Source organism: Lissotriton helveticus, chromosome 5_1 (assembly GCF_964261635.1).
Source record: "Lissotriton helveticus chromosome 5_1, aLisHel1.1, whole genome shotgun sequence".
Lineage (NCBI taxonomy): Eukaryota > Metazoa > Chordata > Amphibia > Caudata > Salamandridae > Lissotriton > Lissotriton helveticus.
In genome coordinates this window covers 750,663,442-750,687,912 of record NC_136065.1, presented here as the reverse complement: position 1 = coordinate 750,687,912, position 24,471 = coordinate 750,663,442, and the positions used below count along the sequence as shown (strand labels likewise).

The 24,471-nt window shown below is 47.5% G+C and overlaps 1 protein-coding gene across 4 annotated transcripts in view; it reads left to right on the top strand.

The window, feature by feature from the left end:
- Nucleotides 1-24,471, top strand: part of GBF1 (golgi brefeldin A resistant guanine nucleotide exchange factor 1) — a 2,365,494-nt gene that overhangs the window by 507,146 nt on the left and 1,833,877 nt on the right. For all 4 annotated transcript variants that reach the window (XM_078643218.1, XM_078643217.1, XM_078643220.1 and 1 more), the window contains exon 9: nt 12,141-12,297. In XM_078643218.1, the coding sequence (XP_078499344.1) occupies nt 12,141-12,297 (157 nt within the window). The remainder of the gene's footprint in view (nt 1-12,140; nt 12,298-24,471) is intronic.

Here is a 24,471-nt window from a genome sequence, read left to right as displayed (position 1 = left end):
ATGCTTGTTTGAAAACTACTGAAAAAAATGGAGGTGCCCACATGATATTTACATTGATATATGTTTGACCCCTTTTACGTGTGTGTAAACATTGGGCAAAGAGAAGTGTGGGCCAGGAATTGGGTGTCCAGTGTGTTTGATTTACTTTGCATGAGCTAAATTGAGGCAGTGGTCAACATTTTTTGGGCATTGTTTCCAAGCAGCAGGTGATTTTGTCGTGTCTTTTCAGGCATGTAGGGTTCGCTAGTATACGAAAGCATGGTAGGCTACGGTTGCATTTACTTAATCGGTGACAGGTAAATAGGACTGTTAAACATTTCACTTATTCTGCATGAGACATGGAAGACATGCATGCATAAACAACACTGATAGTGCAGTTTATAGGTTACTGAGTAATTAGATAAGTGCAGTTTATAGGCTACTGAGTAATTAGATATTTCCGTTTATTGTAACATCCAGAGCATTGAGGTGGTGACATTGTGAGTGCCCTTGTTCTCACACAGTGTGGTGAGTAGATGAATTGTAGGTAGATGTTTGATTATGGGCACCAATAGTAAATGGACTTTGCTTCCCTTAATTTACTGATACAGGTACATTAGTTTGATGACATTGGTCCTTATGAGGCCTGTCGAGTCACAGGGCAAGTGTTATATTTAGGTATGACTACTCTGATCTTCATGAGCAGATAGGGTTGTCCTTGTATTGGTGACACACTGTGAGCAGGTGACTGCATTTTCAGAATGATTGCCCTCCTAGAATTAGATATGAGTATATGATAACCGGTTGGAGAATAACTCTGAAAAGTTCAGGAAAGTTTGGAGAATACATTGAGAACAGTGGTAGGAAAAAAAATGGCTATGGTGTAAAGCAAAATTCAAGTAACAAACGAAAGGCAGTTTAGCTGGGTATAGCTGTTCTCGTCTGCAGTTAATTTAAAATTTTCGATGGTTGCTTTTTCAAACTTGCGTATTTTCTCTTAAGGGTTTTTGGAGAGCTATGCTTGCAGATTTGTTTAACAAAAACAGAAATATTTCAAACATATGTTGCTTGAATAATTTTGTGTTTACTGCTCTTTGGTGTTAGTTTTCATCTTCCCATAGTGTTTCCAGTTATATTTTACTAGAAATGATGGTACATGCACACCGGTCTTTGTAGTGATGAGAAACTGAAGTTAATCAACATCATCAGTGTTGCCTGCAGATTGGGTACCGCTCACTGATCCACGAGCGTCAAAGCAATAAGTCGCAAGCGTCACCTCAGGGGCGGTGTCCCCTCAGTGCACAGCAATATATCCAAAGAGATGAGTAATCCAATTCAAACCATTAACTCTGATTGGATACGTTGTTTGAATTTATTCTTCTTCATTAATTCATTATTTGCAAAAATAATTTCATGTTGGTTCCAAGAGAAATATGCATTTCCAATTATTAACAGACTTCGATCCTCTGTTCATTGGTCCCAATGCATTTCGGGCTCATGAGAGACTTCATCAAGGGAAGAGTAACATTGATGTGTAATGGAGTTGTGGGTTCTCCAGTATTGGGGTATCTTTCATAGATTCACATGCCTGAATCATTCCCAGTCGTCCGAGTGGGTGTCCCACGGTACATAAAAAAGCAATAATTATGCACACAATAACCATAACATTAAATAAATAAGGTAATAGGTAATCATAAAACCAGGAAGTAAAGTAGCCATAAACTACAAGGAAAAAAACTTCCACTTTTATGACTTGTCCAAGTCATTATATATAGTCCAAACGGCAGCCAATCAGGCGAGCGCACCCTCCAGAATGTTCTCCTCAGAGGCTCAGGCTCTCAGATTTTCTACCGCATGTCGTTTGAAGGGAGTCTCCCTGAGCTCTGCTCAGTACTCTTCTAATTCTTCTGGAATTCCTTCACCTCATGATGTCTTCTTCAAAGAAATCTCTCTTTAGACCTTGTGAATCTTGTGGGAAGCTCTGGCTGTTTTCCAAAGATCCCCAAAAGAAGTGCATTTATTGCCTTTATCCTGATCACCAGGTGAGAGATTGCAAGATATGCAGGACCTTCCCTCGGAAAACCCTCAGAGATAGGCGTCTACTTCTGTGGCAACAGAAAATTAAGGCTCAAGACAACCCCTTATCTGAGGTGGGAAGTATTGCCTCTTTCTCATCTAGGTCCTCTAGGAAGAGGATGGCTGAGGAGAATCTGTCTTCTCCTGGGGCTAAGGTGTCAAGAAAACTACAACCCTCTAATGTTGCTGATTTGCCTTCCACATCAAAAAAGGCTCCTCCACCTTCAAAGAGTAAGCCTCTGCCTACTACGGCCCGAGAAAAACTGTGAAGTCTCTGGCTTCAAAATGACTACCTGAGAAGGATTTACCTCTGAGAAAAGTCCCATTGTCGACGGCATCGACGACGGCTCCTCCGTCGACGAAAATCACCGTCAATGCAACTTCAACGCCGACTTTTACCTTCTCGCCGTCGAGATCACAAATGATCATGTCATCGGCTTCATCTCCGTCGACGCGCTAGTTTCTGTCTCAGTGAAGCCCATCTCGTTGACGAAGGAAATTATATCTACCGCCAACGCCCCCTCGGCGGCGAAGGTTAGAAAGATCTCGTCGACGATTGCCTCGTTGACGGCCGCCTCGTCATTGAAGACTGCCTCGTTGACGGCCGCCTCATCGTCTAAGACTGCCTCGTCATCGACGACCACCTCATTGACGAAGACTGCCTCATTGACGAAGATTGCCTCGTCGTCGAAGAAAACTGCCTCGTCAATGGTCACTTAGTTGACACCTGCTCATTCGATGACGGCCCCCTCGTGGACGCTACTATTGTCATCTTGCACAGAGTTGCAGGTTTGGTTAGCATCTACGGCCACGGCATCCTCTGCACTGTCTACGGCAGCATCTTCTTTACTGCAGAGACGTGGTTCTTCGTTGGAGGCCCTCTCTCCACTGCATATTTCTCCTACCAAGGTACCTCTTGAGTTACCTGAGCAATTACTGGATTCTGGGGAGGATGATGAGGAGTCCGAAGAGGATGACAGATTTCGCACTGCCAGGAGCCCTTCGGAATTCTTTATTAAATATCAGGAGGATGACCAGGATGAAAATCCTTCCCTGGAGACACTAGCTCCAGCTCTTGGAACAATATCTACTGCACAGATGCGATTAGCTCTGCTAAACAATCTTCAATACATGTTAGATGATTACTACAATACATGTTAAATGATTACTATCGCCGTTTTCCTCCATCTGAATTGGCGGAGTCCATTCCTCCTACACTTATGCCTCAAGCTTTCGTCTCTACTTTGAGGTCTCCCAGATAACCTTCTCCAGTGCCGTCTCATCATTCCCATGATGCTAACACCTCTGACGATGCTAGTGAAGGAGGAGAAGTGGACGATAGATCTCTTCTTACGGAGTAGGACGAGTACCAGTTTCAAACTCTGTCCCCTTCAACTTCCATTGACTTTCCTCCAGTTGATCTCGGAGGCTGCATCTCCTTATGGAAAGGGCAACACAAAGGTTCCTTCTACCTATGGAAATAAAGATGGATGAGTGCTTCCTCTACGATTTTAAAGATCAGCCAAGGAAGCAGATACGGACTATCCCTATTATTGATTTCATTTGCAAGGAAGGATTGAAGGTCATGACAGCTCATGCTTCTATTCCTGCGGTCTTGCCTCGACTCGACAAAAAATATAAGGCACCAGATAACTCACCTGCATGCCTCATAGGCCAACCAAAAGCTGACTCTGTTATTGCCCAAGCGGCACAAAGATGAGCTAGAAACCCCTCCTCTCCGATCACAGCTCCTCCGGACAGGGACGGCAGACGACTAGACGCTATTGGGAAGAAGGTTTCCACGATGGCGGCGACGACCGTCCGTGCTGCTAATTCACTGCAAACACAACAATGATGGACAGAATGTGGATCAATGTCACACATTCACCCCAGTCCAAAGATCTGGGCCCAAATCCATCGTTTTTCCACTCCACACCACCCTGGGTTAGACAATGCCGATATGCAAATCAGCGCTGACCCTGTGCCCCATGGGAACAGTCCAGTCCGAACTACAAAAGCCATGTCCTTCCCAGAACGGAAACAAGCATCCGAGGACCGGACCGGTTTCGAGGTAACACCTCTCTTCAGCCCGGCTAGCTTGATTCCAGTGGTGTGGAGTGCCTGGGACTCACGTCTGAGCATCCCCAGTACACTTAGAGCGGTAACTGCAAACACAACAATGATGGACAGAATGTGGATCAATGTCACACATTCACCCCAGTCCAAAGATCTGGGCCCAAATCCATCGTTTTTCCACTCCACACCACCCTGGGTTAGACAATGGCGATATGCAAATCAGCGCTGACCCTGTGCCCCATGGGAACAGTCCAGTCCGAACTACAAAAGCCATGTCCTTCCCAGAACGGAAACAAGCATCCGAGGACCGGCCCGGTTTCGAGGTAACACCTCTCTTCAGCCCGGCTAGCTTGATTCCAGTGGTGTGGAGTGCCTGGGACTCACGTCTGAGCATCCCCAGTACACTTAGAGCGGTAACTGCAAACACAACAATGATGGACAGAATGTGGATCAATGTCACACATTCACCCCAGTCCAAAGATCTGGGCCCAAATCCATCGTTTTTCCACTCCACACCACCCTGGGTTAGACAATGGCGATATGCAAATCAGCGCTGACCCTGTGCCCCATGGGAACAGTCCAGTCCGAACTACAAAAGCCATGTCCTTCCCAGAACGGAAACAAGCATCCGAGGACCGGCCCGGTTTCGAGGTGACACCTCTCTTCAGCCCGGCTAGCTTGATTCCAGTGGTGTGGAGTGCCTGGGACTCACGTCTGAGCATCCCCAGTACACTTAGAGCGGTAACTGCAAACACAACAATGATGGACAGAATGTGGATCAATGTCACACATTCACCCCAGTCCAAAGATCTGGGCCCAAATCCATCGTTTTTCCACTCCACACCACCCTGGGTTAGACAATGGCGATATGCAAATCAGCGCTGACCCTGTGCCCCATGGGAACAGTCCAGTCCGAACTACAAAAGCCATGTCCTTCCCAGAACGGAAACAAGCATCCGAGGACCGGCCCGGTTTCGAGGTAACACCTCTCTTCAGCCCGGCTAGCTTGATTCCAGTGGTGTGGAGTGCCTGGGACTCACGTCTGAGCATCCCCAGTACACTTAGAGCGGTAACTGCAAACACAACAATGATGGACAGAATGTGGATCAATGTCGCACATTCACCCCAGTCCAAAGATCTGGGCCCAAATCCATCGTTTTTCCACTCCACACCACCCTGGGTTAGACAATGGCGATATGCAAATCAGCGCTGACCCTGTGCCCCATGGGAACAGTCCAGTCCGAACTACAAAAGCCACTCCACACCACTGGAATCAAGCTAGCCGGGCTGAAGAGAGGTGTTACCTCGAAACCGGGCCGGTCCTCGGATGCTTGTTTCCGTTCTGGGAAGGACATGGCTTTTGTAGTTCGGACTGGACTGTTCCCATGGGGCACAGGGTCAGCGCTGATTTGCATATCGCCATTGTCTAACCCAGGGTGGTGTGGAGTGGAAAAACGATGGATTTGGGCCCAGATCTTTGGACTGGGGTGAATGTGTGACATTGATCCACATTCTGTCCATCATTGTTGTGTTTGCAGTTACCGCTCTAAGTGTACTGGGGATGCTCAGACGTGAGTCCCAGGCACTCCACACCACTGGAATCAAGCTAGCCGGGCTGAAGAGAGGTGTTACCTCGAAACCGGGCCGGTCCTCGGATGCTTGTTTCCGTTCTGGGAAGGACATGGCTTTTGTAGTTCGGACTGGACTGTTCCCATGGGGCACAGGGTCAGCGCTGATTTGCATATCGCCATTGTCTAACCCAGGGTGGTGTGGAGTGGAAAAACGATGGATTTGGGCCCAGATCTTTGGACTGGGGTGAATGTGTGACATTGATCCACATTCTGTCCATCATTGTTGTGTTTGCAGTTACCGCTCTAAGTGTACTGGGGATGCTCAGACGTGAGTCCCAGGCACTCCACACCACTGGAATCAAGCTAGCCGGGCTGAAGAGAGGTGTTACCTCGAATCTGGGCCGGTCCTCGGATGCTTGTTTCCGTTCTGCGAAGGACATGGCTTTTGTAGTTCGGACTGGACTGTTCCCATGGGGCACAGGGTCAGCGCTGATTTGCATATCGCCATTGTCTAACCCAGGGTGGTGTGGAGAGGAAAAACGATGGATTTGGGCCCAGATCTTTGGACTGGGGTGAATGTGTGACATTGATCCACATTCTGTCCATCATTGTTGTGTTTGCTAATTCACTGGCCATATTAGGGCAATACGATAGACAGATGTGGTCGGACATCTCTCCCTACATCAACATGTTGCCGGAACCATCAAAGTCTGAGGCTTTAAAGATCCTACAAGAAGGGGATCGTATCTGCTAGGATAATAGATCCGGCCGTGGATGTCGCATCCACAGGATTTAGGGAGCTAGCGGGTGCCGCAGTACTGCGAAGACAAGGCTGGCTAAAATCAACATCTTTTCGCCAGGAGGTTCAGGCAAAGATTATTGACATGCCATTTGATGGGGTATCACTATTTGGCCAGCATGTCGAAGAGGCCCTTCAGGCCATTAAAAAAGATACCGAGATAGCAAAATCTCTCGGTATTCTTCAATTTCGCAAGCCGCCCTTTCGGGGCGCTAAATGACGTGGATCCTTTTCTAATCGAGGAGGCTACAACCCACAAAGGTCAAACCAGTCCTTTCAAAGCAATCAACGATACCAGTCCTAAAGACAACAGTTGTATGGACAACGAAATACCTCTTATTCGCAGAATAAAAGGAAGCACTCCTACCGCGAATGGGATTCAGCTAAAAAGCAATGAGAACCGCCACCTGCTACCACTTCTACCGCCTTTCCCTTTAAAAGTTGGAGGAAGAATCTCCCAATTTTACTCGAACTGGTCCGCTATAACATCAGACAAGAGGGTCCTGGACATCGTGGCCAAAGGCCATGTTCTAGAGTTCATAAAGATTCTTCCAAACTCTCCTCCCAAAGGCCCACCTCCAGCTCACCTCGAGGAGCTTTTTTCCCAAATAAATTTGATGTTTCGAAAAGGAGCGATCGAAACAGTCCCTCAGTTACAAAGGGGAACAGGATTTTTTTTAGATTTTTCCTGATAATGAAAAAGTCGGGAGAATGGCGCCCTATTCTCTATCTTCGCACCCTTAACAAATACCTGAAGAAATTATCCTTCCGTATGTTAACCCTTCAAGAAATCCTTCAACTCCTCTCAGCGGGGATCACATGGCCACCCTCGACCTCCAAGACGCTTATTTCCATGTGCCAATACTACCCAGACACAGTAATTTCTTGCGGTTCATAGTGGCTGGCAGGGACTTTCAGTTCAAAGTCCTTCCTTTCAGACTACGTTCAGCACCCCGTTTGTTTACCAAGGTTCTCGCACCGGTGGCCGCACACTTCGTCTGGAAGGGATTCAAATCTTTCCATACCTGGACGACTGCCTTATCAAGGCGAATTCTTTTCCAGCCGCAAGCGCACACATTCAGAGATGTCTGTCACTTTTCCAATCTCTAGGTCCCTCCATCAACCTCGACAAGTCTCATCTTGTTCCATTACAAAGAAAGACCTTCTTGGGAGCCACGTTAGACACTCCGCTTACTCAGGTATTTGTTTCAAACTAAAGACAACAAATGATATGCGAGCTAGCCCACCTTTTACAATCAAAAAGGTGCATTTTAGTCCGGCTGTTCAAGTCTTTTTTAGGGATGATTTCTCCCTGCATCCCTTTGATACCCAACTGCTGTCTCAAATGAGGCCCCTGCAAGAGGAGCTCAACCACCAATTATTGCAGATTTCGGGGTCGTTCGACGATATCATTCGCATCACTCCTCGGATGCAAAAAGCCTTACTCTGGTGGACTCGAGAGAAGAACGTGAAAAAAGGGTGTGCATTCCTAGTAGAAGTGCCAAATTTCACCATCACCACAGATGCATCCCTCAAGGGAAGGGGCACACCTTCAAAGGTTGACAGTCAACAGCAAGTGGAACGTCCAGCAAAGGACGTGGCATATCAACCTTCTAGAATTGCGAGCCATCTTCTTGGCCCTGAAATCCTTTCAAACCATCATCCTGGGAGCTTCAGTACTTATTCGGACAAACAACACAACAAGTATGCACTACTTGAACAAACAAGGAGAAACAAGGTCTGCCCCTACTCTCTCAACAAGCCCTAGAAATCTGGGACTGGACGATACGACACAGGATCAGCCTATCAGCGATCCATGTTCCGGAAGTCTCCAATGTCCTAGCGGATTCCCTCAGCAGATCGACAATATCCAATCACGAGTGGGAGCTGCATCAACCAACGTTGAATGGAGTCTTTCAGGAATAGGGTCGTCCCGATCTGGACCGGTTTGCGACCAATTAGAACCGCAAATGCCCATTCTTTGCAAGTTAGCTTCCCCACAAGGGGTCACGCGGGAATGGGTTTTCGATGAATTGGTCGCAGATATATGCTTACGCCTTTCCTCCATTACCATTGGTTCCCAGGGTTCTCCGGAAAACAAGGAGAGAACCTTGTCGCCTGATTCTCATCGCTCCCAGATGGCCTTGCCAGTTCTGGTTTACCGAACTTCTCCTTCTCTCAGAATGGGATCCCATTCAGTTCGACCAATACCGAACCTCCTATCCATCCAGAACGGACAGATCTGCCACCTGGACCCTGCATCTCTGAGATTAGCAGCCTGGCGCCTGAACACCTTGAATTCGCACATCTAAACATTCCTGCGGATTGTAAGGAAGTTTTAGCTAACGCTCGAGCGCCTGCCACTATTAAAACGTACATGCTTAAATGGAAGAGATGTTGCATGTGGTGTCAATCTGACAATAGTCAACCGATTCAATCAAAACCGGAGCAGATTTTACTGTTCTTTTTACACTTGGCAAGATCAGGCCTGTCCCATTCTACTCTGAAGGTATTTTTGGCAGCTTTTTCAAGGTTTCGGCAAGACGGTTCCAATTCTCTATATTCAGCTAGGATCATTCAACGGTTCTTCAAGGTATTGTTTCGGATGTTTCCTCCTATCCGGCGGCCACCTCCATCCTGGCATCTTAACGTGGTGCTTGCACAACTCATGCGGCACCCCTTTGAGCCTATTCATAGAGTGGATTTGAAGTTTCTATCCTGGAAAGTGTCTCTGCTATTCGCTTTAACATCAGCTCGGATAGTTAGTAACATTCAAGCTATTAATATTAATCCAGCTTTTCTTCAATTCACCTCAAACTCAGTAGTGCTACGCACTAACCCCAGTTTTATGCCTAAAGTACATTTGAACTTCCATCTCTAAGAGCCAATCATTTAAAAAACTTTCTTTCTTAAACCTCAATCACCTGCAGCAAGAACTTTGCATTCCCTTGACATCAGAAGATGTCTCAAGTTCTATGTACAACGAACGACTACAATCCGTAAATCTGAACAGCTATTTGTGGCCTACGGAAGGATACGGCAAGGACACTCTTTATCCAAGCAGACCATAGCTCGTTGGATTTCTGCTGAAATTTGCCTCTGCCATCAGCAAGCAGGAAGAACATTGCAAACAACTCCAAGAGCACATTCTACAAGAGCAATCTCCTCCTCTACCGCTGTCTTTGCTGGTGTGCCTCTTCATCAAATCTGCAGAGCTTCAACTTGGTCCAGCAGACACACTTTTACCAAGCACTACGGTTTGGAGCTGCCAGTAATGCAGATACGTCAGTGGGACAAGCGGTTCTCCGTAATCTTTTTAAATAAGGTGAGCCTCTGTTCTTCCCGCCTCCTCTTTACTGTTTCTCAGATGCTTATAAGCCATGCATATATATATATATATATATATATATATATATATATATATATATATATATATATATATATATATATATATATATATATTCACTGAAAAAACATAGGTTTCACACCAGTTATAGTTAGCTGGAAATTTTACTCGCATATAACTTGCACGTCTGCAATGCACTGCTGATGACGTCACATATTACATCACTCATGACAGTGTTTTTAAAAAAAAAATTGATTGGTTAACTGGCTTATTAAGTGTATCTTAGTGAATACATATATTAGCGAGTAATGTTTAAATATTTAAATATATGCATGAGTGATGTAATATGTGACGTCATCAGCAGTGCATTGCAGACGTGCAAGTTATAGTGAGTCCAACTAACTATAACGTGGGAATTTCAATGGTTTTATGCGAGTAAAATTTCCAGCTAACTATAACTGGTGTGAAACCTTTGGTTTTTTCAGTGAATTTCAAAGGTTTTTTAAATGCTAATTCCTAACTATAACTGGTGTGTAACCTATGGTTTTTTCAGTGAATATATATATATATAACATTTCTACGGCAAAATGAAACCCCTCATTTTGTTCCTTTTCCAATTAAATGTATTAAGTGTTACCACTTTATTCCAATCAAGATGACATCAGGTGTGCCATACTTTTGTCACACGTAAGACTGTTAGCGTTCTAGTTGTTCTTTAGAACACTCTGGGACATTCTGTCATTGGGCTATAGTTGGGCTACATCTGGCTGATATTTGGGCTACATTTTGGCTCTTTTGTCTCTGGTGGCCATCTTGGGAGACTGCAGATCAGAATTTTTTTAATGAAATATAAGAGGATTTGAGAAGTCACTCAAAATGTGCCCTAATTTTTCTTTCTTCAGCACTAATCATAATTTCTATGGCAAAATGAACCCCCTCATTTTGTTCCTTTGCAAATTAAATGTATTAAGTGTTACCACTTTATTCCAATCAAGATGACTTCAGGTATGCCATACTTTTGTCATAAGTAAGACTGTTAGCGCTCTAGTTGTTCTTTAGAACACTCTGGGACATTCTGTCATTGGGCTATAGTTGGGCTACATCTGGCTGATATTTGGGCTACATTTGTTTTTTTTTGTCTCTGGTGGCCATCTTTGGGCTACATTGGGCTACATTTGGGCTCTAACATATATATAGCCCAATGTAGCCCAATATATATTTTTTCAAAGTTAATTTTCGTAAAAACCACTGGAGCATATATCTTGAGACATAGCAAAGGCACATCGGGGTACCAGTCCCTACAATTTTGCCAAGTTTGGTGGAAATCCATTCAGCCGTTCGGGCTAAAAGTGAGTCCAACCGCCCTATGGAAATTAACATGGGGAAAATACATTTTGGGACCCCCCTTTTATCTCGGCCCCCGCTTGACGGATCCCCTCGAAACTTTCAGGGAAGGAGCGGAGCGCAGCGAGGCAAAGTTAAGGAAAATTACAGACAGATCCCTCATTCGGCGCCAAAGTTATTCCCAATAGAATGTTGCGGATTTCCTATGGAAAACGATCTTAACTATAACTACCTACTGGCGACCTCCAGTAGGTAATATATATATATATATATATACTTTGCCCTGTATGTACAAACATACAGGTTTTTATGCATAATTATAGCATTCTAGGTATGTTATTGCATAATGTCTTTTGAACATATGTTATGTTACCAATAGCGTCTTACGAGGATGATTTTGGCTTACTGCTTTCTAGTCTGATTCAGGTATGTGAATTTATGAAAGATACCCCAATACTGGAGAAGAACAATAGTTACTTACCTGTAATCTGTGGTTCTCCAGTATTGGTATCGTTCATAGATTCACATGCAACCCACCCACCTCCCCCTCAGAGGCTGGTTTATGCTCTTATCACTTGGTTCACCCTTGTGCGAGAAAATCTGAGAGCCTGAACCTCTGAGGAGAACATTCTGGAGGGAGCTGTCGCCTGATTAACTGCAGTTTGGACTATATATAATGACTTGGACAAGTCCTAAAAGTGGAAGTTTTTTTCCTTGTAGTTTATGGCTACTTTACTTCCTGGTTTTATGATTACCTATGTTATGGTTATTGTGTGCATAATTATTTCTTTTTTATGTACCGTGGGACTCCCACTTCGACGACGGGGAATGATTCCGGCATGTGAATCTATGAAAGATACCAATACTGGAGAACCACAGATTACAGGTAAGTAACTCTTGTTCTTCCCCGAGGTCGATCTCAGTGACTGGTCCAATTATATTTTCACAGCTGAAAATGAGAGCCGGGGGAATGAGTGACGCTTCAAAATGGAAGAAACAGAAGCGATCACCGAGACCATTGCGTCACACTAAAGTTTCCAATGGGATGGAAATCCATTCCCATCAACCCATAACCAATGGAACCTCTTTGATCACCAACTTTACAGGTTAGTGAAATTCTCTTTTCAAGAAATAATTTTGGCCTCTTTTTAGCCTCACATGTGATACTAAGGTCCAGAGAGCTATTAGCAGGAAAGTTGAGGTTTAAAGAATAGGACATTATCTTTGTTTCCCTTTTGTACATTGCAATAATAAATGCATGATAATATGCAAATGAGGGTGGTTTGTTTAGGACCTTACATTTTTCTTGCTTTTTTTCCCTGTGTCTGAATTTTTGGAGGAATGCAAGTACGGGTTGATGTTAGTTTGAGCACAATCTAGGCCCTAGTGTGTCTTTTTAGTATTTGTTGCATTCATGGATCAACAGCCATTCCAGCTACAGTCCTCTTAGACCCTTCTTCTCCAGAACAAAAGTGGTCCCACAACAGGTCTAAACAGAGTTCACCTTCTGATGGATACTGCTAACTGTCGATAACTCAACTTTAGAATATTCCGTGGCACCAGACTAGATCCAAAATATTTTTCAACTTAGCCTCTCCGTGCCAGTGGTGTTGGTCCGCATCCACTCTGCTCTGCCCTGGCAGTGACAGAGCCACATATAGGCCACACCCGAGCGCGTTGATGTCCATTACTTTCTTTTTGCACTTTCCAGATCCAGAGCCAGCTCCCCACTTATTCATGTCAGTTGATGAGTTTTTTTCTCTATAAATGTCTTTCCAGTGTCCAAGATAATATGTCCCCTCCAAAAATTAAAGGGCCTAAGCCTTTTAGGGACTGTGCCAAACAAATACCTGTGACAGATCCCCAGGAGGTGCATCTCTAGTATTTGGGTTCGTGCCACGACTCCAAGTCTGATGCAACTGAAGGCGATCTGGAAACATGAAACCAAGCTGTTACCAGACTTGCAGGTCTAGTGTCTTGAACAAACTACTCGACCCAACTGTAGTGTACTTGACCCATAAACTGGTCTCAGATTGTGTGATCCTCTGCAAAATTGTTGTTTTACAGAGCCCCCTTTTTTTTGCATTATCACATATTCGAGCACCTTCAAATATGGAAGATCAGCATTTCTGCTTTACAGAAATCTCTTTTGTTTGGTTGAATAGACTGTACTTTAGGTCTATGTATAGCATGAGTCTAGCCCACATGTAGGCTACACATGACTCCTGACTTGTGTCTTAGATCACGAATAGCATTATGATCAGGGTGGGTGCAGGAATGCTTCTAAGTTCATTTAGAAACTCACTTGTATTAAATATATCACTAAAGCATCAAATGCTACAGCACTGTCATTTACAACCAGCATGTTTCCTTTTCACATGGCCACAGATGTCCCCACAAACATGTGGTTTTACCGATAAAACTATATAGCTATCCAATTCCAATTTCCACAGATTGTCTGTAAGCTATATAGGCAATAATCTGTGGTAATTGGTTTTCCTCAAAAACATTGATCATCTGCACATCACCACGTAAAGATTTCTGTTTTGTTTTCATACTGTTCAGGGCTCGACAAATGTACTCGACCACTCGCAAATGCGAGTGCATTTCTTCAAGGGCGAGACAGTTTTAAGGCCTACTTGACCGGCCTGGCGAGTGATATCTGACACTTCAGTGCCAGGTGCCGATTTGTGGTTCGAGTGCAATTGAGGTTAGGTCAAGTAGAAAAGTGTACTTACTTGACCTGCAGGTCAAGTAAGATTTTTTAGATTTGTCGACCCCTGCTGTTGAAATCTTTTATTCTTCACGGTTACAAAACATTTGCTTTCATATGTACTAAAATATATTTTTAAATGGTTGTAAGCTCATTTACAAGCTATTTAAATGTTGTGGGTTAGATAAAATAATAAACACCCTGCAGCCTTTTTTTTTTTTTTTGTTTGAATATGTTTATTGCATTTTGTCATTGTACAGTATTACACATATGCAGTCATATCGGATAAACGGTGCTGTTACACAAGATAGTATGTCTCAGGCTTCGTGGACCACCACACCCTCGTGGAGGTATGGTAGCAACGGGCCCACCTAACAGGTGTACGGGCAAACAGCATGACAGGTTCATATAGGTTCGAGGCATGTGGGCTGCTGAATTCATATCTATAGCATAGATCGCCGCCTAGTGTTGGGTCCGGATGATTGCACATTGTTGTCCTGGAAGAGTCTTCGAAGTATCACGAGATAGGTGGCTCCTCCCCTGGACTACAGTGCGCATGGGCATCGACTCCATCCCCAGATTGTTTTTTTCCGCCATTGGGTTCGGATGTACTTTCGTTCTCTCAGTTCGGAATCGACAATATTCTTGAGGCCAAAAGGCCTTTTTCTCTTATCGTCGGTTTTGTTTGCGTTCGGTGCCCGGTTCTGTTCGGACTCGCCTCCCGAGTTCGACATCCAGGGAGTCGCGTGACTCTTTGGTGCTCGAGGCCCAGTCGACGCAGCAAGACCCTCGACGACGCGACATGGAACGGAGCCCGTTCAAGAAGTGTCCCGTGTGCGGATCGAAGTACCCACACATCGACGTCCACCCGGTGTGCAACAGGTGCCTGTCGCCGGACCACGATGAAGCCAACTGTATGGCTTGTTCCAGGTTTCGTTCGAAGAAAACGATTCGGCGCGTGGCGAGCATGGAGGCCCGGCAGTCGGCCCCGCACCGGTGGACATCTTCGACAGCGACGAAGCAGACGAACACGACGTTCACCTGCAGATTTCGCCTCCAGCGGAAGACGTCGCAGACGACCCTCAAGTGGATGTCGAAGACCTACCCGTAGCAGACGTCGTCGACGAGGTAGAAGACGACGATGAGGCCTATGGGGCCATGGAAGATAGCTCAGAGGACGAGCTATGCCCCGTTCGAACTCTTACGAAGGCTCAGGTCGAGGGATCGCCTATCGGCCTTACCCAAGACCTTCTCCCAAAATCCACAGCCCCGCCTCCAGGCCCGGCTACGGACACTTCGGCGGAGCCGCCATTGAAGAAACCGAAAGTGAAACCTTCGGTCTCCGAACACCCTAAAGTGGTTGTCGCAATCGAAACCTTCTGATCCACCATCGACACCCTCGTCCTCCGGGGTGTCGGGACAGCCCAAGCCGAAGAAGCAAGTCGACACGGCAAAGTCGGTGAAATCCGTCCAGCCGCAGCAGCCTAAGGGCGTCGAGGTGCAGCCCAAAAAGGTCTTCCAGACTCTGTCCAGCAAGGGCGTCGAGCCGAAGTCCGCATCCAGTATCGAGCCGAAGCCGAGCAAGGCCGCGGCACCGAAGGCCGCAAAGGGCGTCGAGCCGAAGACCGGCAAGGGCATCGAGCCAAAGGTTGCCCAGGGCACCGCCACAGGCATGCCTCTGACCGACCAGCCAAAGTCGTCGACGAACGAGTCTTCCCACGTTGCTGGACCGAGGTCGTCTGTCGTATCGGCGAAACCATCCGCTTCATTCACGAAGCAGGTCTCGGACTCACTCAAGCGTATCAGCGACAAAGCCTCGGCAGAAGACCCCAAAACGCCTTCCGCGCCGAAACAGTCTGTCCCCACCTCCAAGTCATCGACGCCACTCCTCTTCACGTTACCGCCGAAGGTGGCACCGAAGGCATTCGCACCACGGGCGGCGCCCGAAGCGAAAACGCACAGTGCTGTGGGGTCGACGCCTACTCTCCCAGCTGGGGGCTCAACGCATGGACCACCATTACTGGAGGAACAGTCGGAACGCTTCATCGATGCCGACACTGGGAAGCTTACGCTTTACAAGCGAAAAATTACGGCGACAACGCCTTTGGAGTCGTATACCATACCTTTAAAGCGCAAAAAGCCTGCTTCTGATGCACCAGTCTTGGTCGAACCATTGACTCCTCGGACTCAAAGAATTGCCACGCCCTCGCCAACTTATTCCGATGCCGAGGATGCTGGGGATCAAGATGACGAATACAGCTTCCCGGCCCACACTGATCCTGATGCACAACAGGACGCATGGGTGGACACAGGTGACCAGGGTGACCAGGGGGATCAGCAACCCACTCTCGACCCTCAGATATACAATATCAGAACGTCTCCCACTGAGGATTCTGCGGCATTCAATGCCTTGATTGAGAGGGCGGCTAAGAACCACGACGTTGAACTCCATGCTGACCCTGTGGAGTTGGACTTCCTCTTTGACACTTTTTCAGCAGCTGAAAAGACTGTGAAAACTCTCCCAATGCTCAAAGGGGTCCTCAAACATTCTGCGGACATTTTCAAGGAGCCCACACGGGCAAGGGTGGTCAACCCTAGAATTGAAAAGAAATACCGACCAGCACCTGGCGATCCCACTTACATCAAGGGCCAGTTGCCATTGGACTCTCTGGTCGTTTCCAATGCCCGCAAGAGGGCAAATTCGCTGACCACGGGTGAAGCTCCTCCCCCGGACAAAGAGTCCAAAGTGCTAGAAGCATCGGGAAAGAGAGTAGCAGCTCAGGCGGCCAATATATGGCGTATCTCTAACACGCAGGCACTCTTGGCACGCTACGACAGGGCACACTACGACACACTAGAGACCCTGTTGCAACATCTCCCAGACCAATATAAGGAGGCTGCGGAGATGCTTATCCAAGAAGGGAAGCTCATCAACGCTTCCATAAAGTGTGCACTGGACGCTGCCGATACTGCAGCCAGGGCGAATAACACCAGTGTGATGTTAAGGCGACAGGCGTGGCTCAGAATCTCTGGATTTAAGCCTGAGATCCAAACTACCATCCTCAACCAGCCAGTTAACCCTGACAGATTATTTGGTCCTGAGGTGGATACCACCTTGGAAAAAATAAAAAAGGATACCGAGACTGCCAAGTCCATGGGCGCTCTCCAATCCCAACAGTTTCGGGGGAGCACTTTTCGTCGCTCAGGCAATAGGGGTGTTTCCAGAGGCCAAATGTCCCAGCAAGCACAGTTCAATAAAGGTGGTGCGCAATCCTCATACACCAAACAAAATAGAGGAGGTTATCGGGGCAACAACGCCAAGGGCAGAGGCAAAGGCAACAACAACTCCCGTTCCTCCGCCTCCAACAAACAGTGACGCCCTGTCACTGCCCCCCCGACCATCCCACACCTGTCGGGGGGAGACTCCAGCGGTTCCTGCCAGTCTGGAGAACCATCACCACAGACAGGTGGGTCAGGAAACTTATCCAGTACGGTTATTGTTTGGAGCTCACTCACTCCACCCAACATACCACCAAAACACCGTCCTATGTCCACAGAGCATTTGCACTTATTGCAGCAGGAGGTTCTCGTCATGCTGCAAAAGGGCGCTATAGAGCTCGTGCCAGTGGAGGAGGAAGGCACAGGGGTATACTCCCTGTACTTCTTAATCCCAAAGAAAGACGGGTCCCTCAGACCTATTCTGGACCTCAGGCCCCTAAACCAGTTCATTCTCTCAGAACACTTCCACATGCTAACGCTGCAGCAGGTTCTTCCGCTCCTCAAGCAGGGAGACTTCCTCGCAACCTTGGACCTCAAGGATGCTTACTTCCACATTCCACTCCCATCCATCACACAAAAAATACCTCAGATTCACCATTCCAAATCGGCATTATCAATTCAAGGTCCTCCCTTTCGGAGTGACCACGGCCCCCAGGGTGTTCACCAAATGTCTGGCGACAGTGGCAGCGCACCTCAGGAGACAACACATCCATGTCTACCCTTATCTGGACGACTGGCTGGTTCAGGCGAAGTCGGCCCAGCAGTGCGCCGCCGACATGTCCCACACCATTCACCTTCTTCACAGTCTGGGGTTCTCCCTGAACTATCCAAAGTCGCACCTTCAGCCAGCCCATGTGCGGCAATATCTAGGTGCAACAATCAATACTCTGGCAGCCACGGCTCAGCCAACTTCAGCGCGGATCACCTACATCCAGTCGCTAATCCAACAGTTCCAACCACAACACTCGCTTCCTGCGAGAGTGTTCATGCAGTTGATAGGCATGATGGCCTCCTGCATTGTCATAGTCCCGCACGCGAGGTTACATATGCGTCCGCTCCAGGAATGCTTAGCGCATCAGTGGAATCAGGCTGAGGGGCAGTTGAAAGACCTAGTGTTGGTCACCGGTCAGGCATACACCTCTCTGCATTGGTGGAATCCACACAACCATTGCAAGGGCCGACCGTTCCAAGAGCCTGTCCCACAAATCATCCTAACAGTGGACGTGTCTCTCCAGGGATGGGGAGCTCATGTACTCCACTACACAGTGCAGGGACTATGGACAATACAGCAAAAGAAGATGCACATCAACTACCTAGAACTGATGGCAATCTTCATGGCATTGAAGGCATTCAAAGTACAACTGTGCAACAAGGTCGTGTTCATCCGGACGGACAACATGACAGCCATGTACTATATCCAGAAGCAGAGAGGTACACACTCTCCACAGTTGTCTCACCTGGCTCAGAGCATGTGGAAGTGGGCCATTCAAAGGAACATCTTCCTCATGGCGGAACACCTCCCAGGCACGGACAATCAGATGGCGGACCTGCTCAGCAGGTACAGCCACCAGATGCACGAGTGGGAGATACATCCATCAGTACTCCGCCCGTACTTCCAGAAGTGGGGTCATCCACAGATAGACCTGTTCGCCACAAGGGAAAACGCAAAATGCCAAAGCTTTGCCGCCAGGTTCCCTCACCCACAGTCGCAAGGCAATGCGATATGGATGAACTGGTCAGGCAGATTTGCGTACGCTTTTCCCCCAGCACCTCTCATACCGCTGGTGGCAAGAAAGCTAAAGCAACACTCGATGACTCTCATCCTGGTTGCTCCAACGTGGGCACGCCAGCCATGGTACACCACGTTTCTGGAACTCTCCGTGGTACCGCATCAAAGGCTACACCTCACGCCCAAGCTTTTGACGCAGAGCCATGGCGACATTCAGCACCCAGATCCGCAACAGCTCAACCTGGCGATCTGGCTCCTGAGGTCTTAGAGTTTGGCTACCCTGACTTGCCCCCTGAATGCATGGATACCATACGGGAGGCAAGAAAGCCCACCACCAGAGCCTGCTATGCAGCAAAATGGAAGCGGTTTGTCATTTACTGTGCAACACACAACATCAACCCGCTAGATGCATCCACTCCCAACATCATCTGCTATTTGTTACATCTTTACAAATGCAATCTGGCGTACGCTTCCATCAGGATACACTTATCCGCCATAGCGGCTTATCTCCAGAACAGGCAGCATCTCTCCGTCTTCAGAGTGCCTGCCATTAAAGCCTTCCTGGAAGGCCTGAAGCAGGTCATCCCTCCCAAGACCCCGCCGGCTCCTGTATGGAAACTCAATGTGGTCCTCACCAAGTTGATGGGCCCACCTTTTGAGCCTCTACATTCATGTGAGATTCAGTTCTTGACATGGAAAGTGGCTTTTCTCATTGCCATTACGTCTTTACGACGTGTTAGTGAGCTACAGGCGCTCACTGTACAAGAGCCATTCATTCAAATTCACTCCAACAGGGTGGTACTGCGCACTAACCCTAAATTTCTTCCTAAAGTGGTTTCGCAGTTCCATGTCAATCAGACCATTGAACTGCCCGCATTCTTTCAAAACCCAGAAACAGTTGCCGAAAGAATGCTCCACACTCTTGATGTCAAACGAGCCTTGATGTACTACATCGATAGGACCAAAGACTTTAGGAAAACACAACAACTCTTTGTTGCCTTCTCAGCCCAGCACAAAGGCAACCCCATATCCAAAGCAGGTATAGCCAGGTGGATCGTTAAGTGCATTCAGATTTGCTATCACAAGGCTAAGCGCACTTTAACGGTCCCTCCAAGAGCCCACTCCACCCGAAAGTTGGGGGCCTCTATGGCTTTCCTTGGTAATATCCCTTTGGAAGATATTTGTAGAGCAGCCACATGGTCTACACCACACACATTTACTAAACATTACTGTGTCGATGTGCACTCCAAGCAGCAAGCAGCTGTAGGGCAGGCTGTTCTTAAAACGCTTTTTCAGACTTCTGCAGCTGGCACAGGCGGCCGCCGTTAATGGAGGGACTGCTATGTATTCTATGCTATAGATATGAATTCAGCAGCCCACATGCCTCGAACTGAATATGCTACTTACCAGTATGCATCTGTTCTTGGCATGTAGGGCTGCTGACATTCATTTCGCCCGCCCTCCTCCCCGGCGCCTGTAGCGGCTGCAGACTTTTTAACACTTACTCTTAGCATGGCCATCGCTTACACTATTACACTCCATCTTTGCCACAATGGCTAAAAACAATCTGGGGATGGAGTCGATGCCCATGCGCACTGTAGTCCAGGGGAGGAGCCACCTATCTCGTGATACTTCGAAGACTCTTTCAGGACAACAGTGTGCAATCATCCGGACCCAACACTAGGCGGCGATCTATGCTATAGATATGAATGTCAGCAGCCCTACATGCCATGAACAGATGCATACTGGTAAGTAGCATATTCACTCCAGCATATGCATGATACATTAATGTTCAGTAGTTGCAGTGCCCAGCGTAGGTGCAAAGAACCTCTGTATAGTGACTGTATATCTTAGTCTCATTCCATACAGCACTCAAGGTATACCATGACCGGAGAAATAGGTCAGTTGTTCACATTGTCAGGATATTGCACATTCAAAAATTGCATTTGAAAAGTATCAACCATAAGGAACAATCCTAGATATATAGGAAACCATTAACCAGGTGGTGCCTAACTGTGATAATGTGCGTATGTGTGGAGCTTGTGATGCTGAGAGGAGTGCAACTGAGTGTGACGTGTTGGCGGGAACATGGTGATCGTGGTAGTCTTCTTGTGTACAGCAGGGCGTGTGGGAAACGTCGTGGCGAGAGGGGGGGGGGGCAGAGGGTGGGGAGGGAGGCAGGAAGGGAGGGGGGGGGGGCGGGTGCGAGAGTAACACTAGAAGTGGTACTGGATAGCATGGGGTAAACGCTTACGCAATACCATTCTGTAAACACACCTGGTGACAGGCTGTCAGGATACCATCCCATTCCAGCACAATAGGATACATCCTGAGCCCTGCCGTCTCCTCTCGGTGCAATGCCACACTCTCAGCTCTTGCCCAATTATCCAGCGAGCGACACCACTGCACCGTTTGGGGGGGCACATTATGCTTCCAACGCCTAGTAATGAGACGTTTTGCCGTAATCAGTGCTAGATCCCAGAATCTCGCTTGAACCTTCGTCTGTTTCGTTCTTTTAAATAACCCCAACAGACAAGCTTCCCAAGTATTTGGTAAGGTGCCCCCAGTTGCGTTCGCCAGGGCAGTCGACACTGCAGTCCAATAAGCTGCAGCAAAGCGCAGGACCAGAGGACATGTAAAAACTGTGCGTCCACAAGTCCACACTTAGGGCATGCTGTCGCAGTGAGTCCAAAGTACCGATTAATTTTGTCCGGGGACAGATATGCTCGGTGGATCACATAGTACTGTATAATCTTGAAGCGTGCATTGCGCGGTATATGTAGCGATCCAGCTAGCACTCTCGCCCACTCTTTGTCAGTCCAGTCCCGTCCTCTATCAGTCGTCCATTTGTCTCGCAGGCGTTGAGGGGAGAATTGTGTGTGTGTGTGTGCAACGCCTGAGCAATCCAATGTATGAGATGAGAGCCGTGGCCCATCTCATGCAAGTATTGGATAAGCAGGTGTATCGGTGGTTCCTCTGCCAGTGGTCCCCAAGCCCTCGTCAATGTGTGCATCAGTTTCGCATGAGTCAGGAATTGTCCTGCCGGTAACCCTGTGTTGTCTGCTAGTGTCCCGAAAGGGAGCAGTGCACCTTCCGCAAATAGGTCGCCCAAGCTTTCTAAATCAGCCGCTCCCCAGCTTTCCAACCCTGCAGCCTTTTATTTCACACTTTGTACAGCATGATAGTCAGACTGTTCACTTTAAAAAATCCTTTAACTTTGTAGTCGGGGAAAGAAAAGTAAACATTAACTTCTGGGACAAAATAAGCAGCTTACTGTGATAAGTCATAAGCTGGCATTTGACCTTTCTCTGGCAGAGCAAATGTGACAAGATAAATTAAAGATTTAAAGGCATCTTTATTGATCATTCACTTTCTGAGTGAACAGAACACCTGTTCTTTGTCAGCTCACCAGAACAGACCAGTTGGCCCTTAAATTGCTTACCCTGATAACATATGACTCTCCATAGTGAGTAGATGTGTGGATTTCTCAAGGACTTATGTCGCTGAGCACCCCAGGAAGTCTTCGTAAGGCCAGCTCCTGCTTGAAGTTGAGGACACTCACCCGGCACCACTTTGTCCATTCTCGCTGCAGTTCATCATGTTGATCCAAGTCTTAAAGAAAGTCCAAATTATAAAAACAGCGCAAGAACTCCAAGTGAATCTCGTCCTAGCCTCTGCGGTCTCCTTCTGGGAAGTTTTGAGGATGTCAAGGTGCCTCTTGGTCTTCCTCTCAATCCCCTACCGATGAGCCGATTCCACAGAAGAACACTATACACCCCTAATTCCCTGCGCTGTCTGCCGTGCCACAGCAGATTGAGGCATTTAAAAAGGCCATGCTTTATATGTCTACATCTTCTGACTCTGTCTGGTGCGTCTTTTGGTTCAATGGATCTGCTTCAGGTTCAGCCTTGAATTTGGAGCCTTTTCCACACCCAGCACCACAATCCATTGTCTGTTCTTGCTGCATTGACACAGGCCCCAATGCCGGAAGAGGAGGACACAGATCCCATTGTTCTGTCTGACTCCATCTTGACCGAAGTTGCCTCCTGGCACAGTTCCGACACACCTGCCCCAGTACACTTGTGACTCTGAGAAAACCATGCCCCTGCCTATAAATCAGCCTCCAGTGCTCCAACAACTGTTCGGTTTGTACTCTAGCCATAGCCAACAAGGTTTTGGTGATGACAATTTTTATCTAGATCTTCGAGGCCTTTGGTGTAGGCACTTTGTCTGACATGAGTCTCTGTTCTCTTCTGGCCCTTGCATGGCAGAGTCCGCTTCATTCCCCACAGTCATTTGTCCAGCTGCTAAAGTCTTAGATTTGTAGTTACCTTCTATCTAATAGATACTTCTGGCTACAGTCTCCTTATCTTCTAATTCTCCAGGCGTCAAGCTGGATCTGGAAAACTTTGCACGATCCTTCAGGTGGCTCCATTTGTCAGTTATGACCCTGTGGTCACCTATATAAGCGCCACCCAGGTGCTTGGATGTCCGTTAATTTTTTTCCACACCAGTTAAGCGCAAATCCAGGATGTCACTTGTTGACATGGTTTTTTCCCAACTTTTTGTATGCTAATCATTTTTGTAGTGTTCCAGTAGATTTCTTTTAGAAAGGCAGGGTTCAAACCATCTGGCACCTGTCACCGAGCCATGTTGGTAACCGACCCCCACCTCGTCTGCCTGTGGTGTCTGAAGCGCCACCATGACTTGAAGTCTTGCTCGGACTGTCGGGCCATGGCCACGAAGGCCTTGCAGGTGCGAGTTTTGAGGCTCACTGCGGCCCGGCAGTGGACACCAGCCAGCGAGATTCCGCGGTGATCACAGTCCTGATCAAAGAAGCAGAGGTTGCGGGGCCGCTCCCGGAGCCCCAAGTACCATTCCTCCCACTTGAGGTATTCAGGACACTTGGAGAAGAGGCCTAAGAAAAAGTAGTAGTCAATAATCCTCGCCTCGACTGCCGTCCGTCGATGAACGAGGCTCGGTTCGGTGGATACAGGGTCAACTACAAGTGTTCCTCCATTTCCTGAACCCGGAACAACACCCGACAAAATAAAATAATTTTATGAGACCATGTGCCACGTAATTGAGCGGGCCAACCCCTCTGGTGAGCCTTCGGGCTCCAATCAGAGCTGTGTTGTCGGCTCCGGCCATGACGCCAGTGGGGCCTCATGGATCCAATCCCAGATCTGGGGCAAAGCTGGTTGTGCCTTTGCAAACTTCCCTGGCGTTGAACCTGAAGTTGGTGCCTTTGGCACCATCCTTCTCCCCAATGACTCAGAGTTGCAATGGCGTAAATCGACACCGGTTTTGTAGAACCCAGAGGTTCTATGTTGTTGCCTGGCTACTTTCAGGACTTTTCATTCATGGCAGAGGATTGGGAGGGGTCTATGGAACCTTTGGAACACTAGGATGTGTCTATAGAACAGATGGACTGGTATGAGGAAGTTGAAGAGGGCAGTGGGCTTGACACATCCCCAGATACTTGCATGCTCTCTCTGCCAACTGCAGCTACGGAGGAGGGAGCTTCTTATGTCGTGGTGGTCAGTAGGGCAGCTGAGG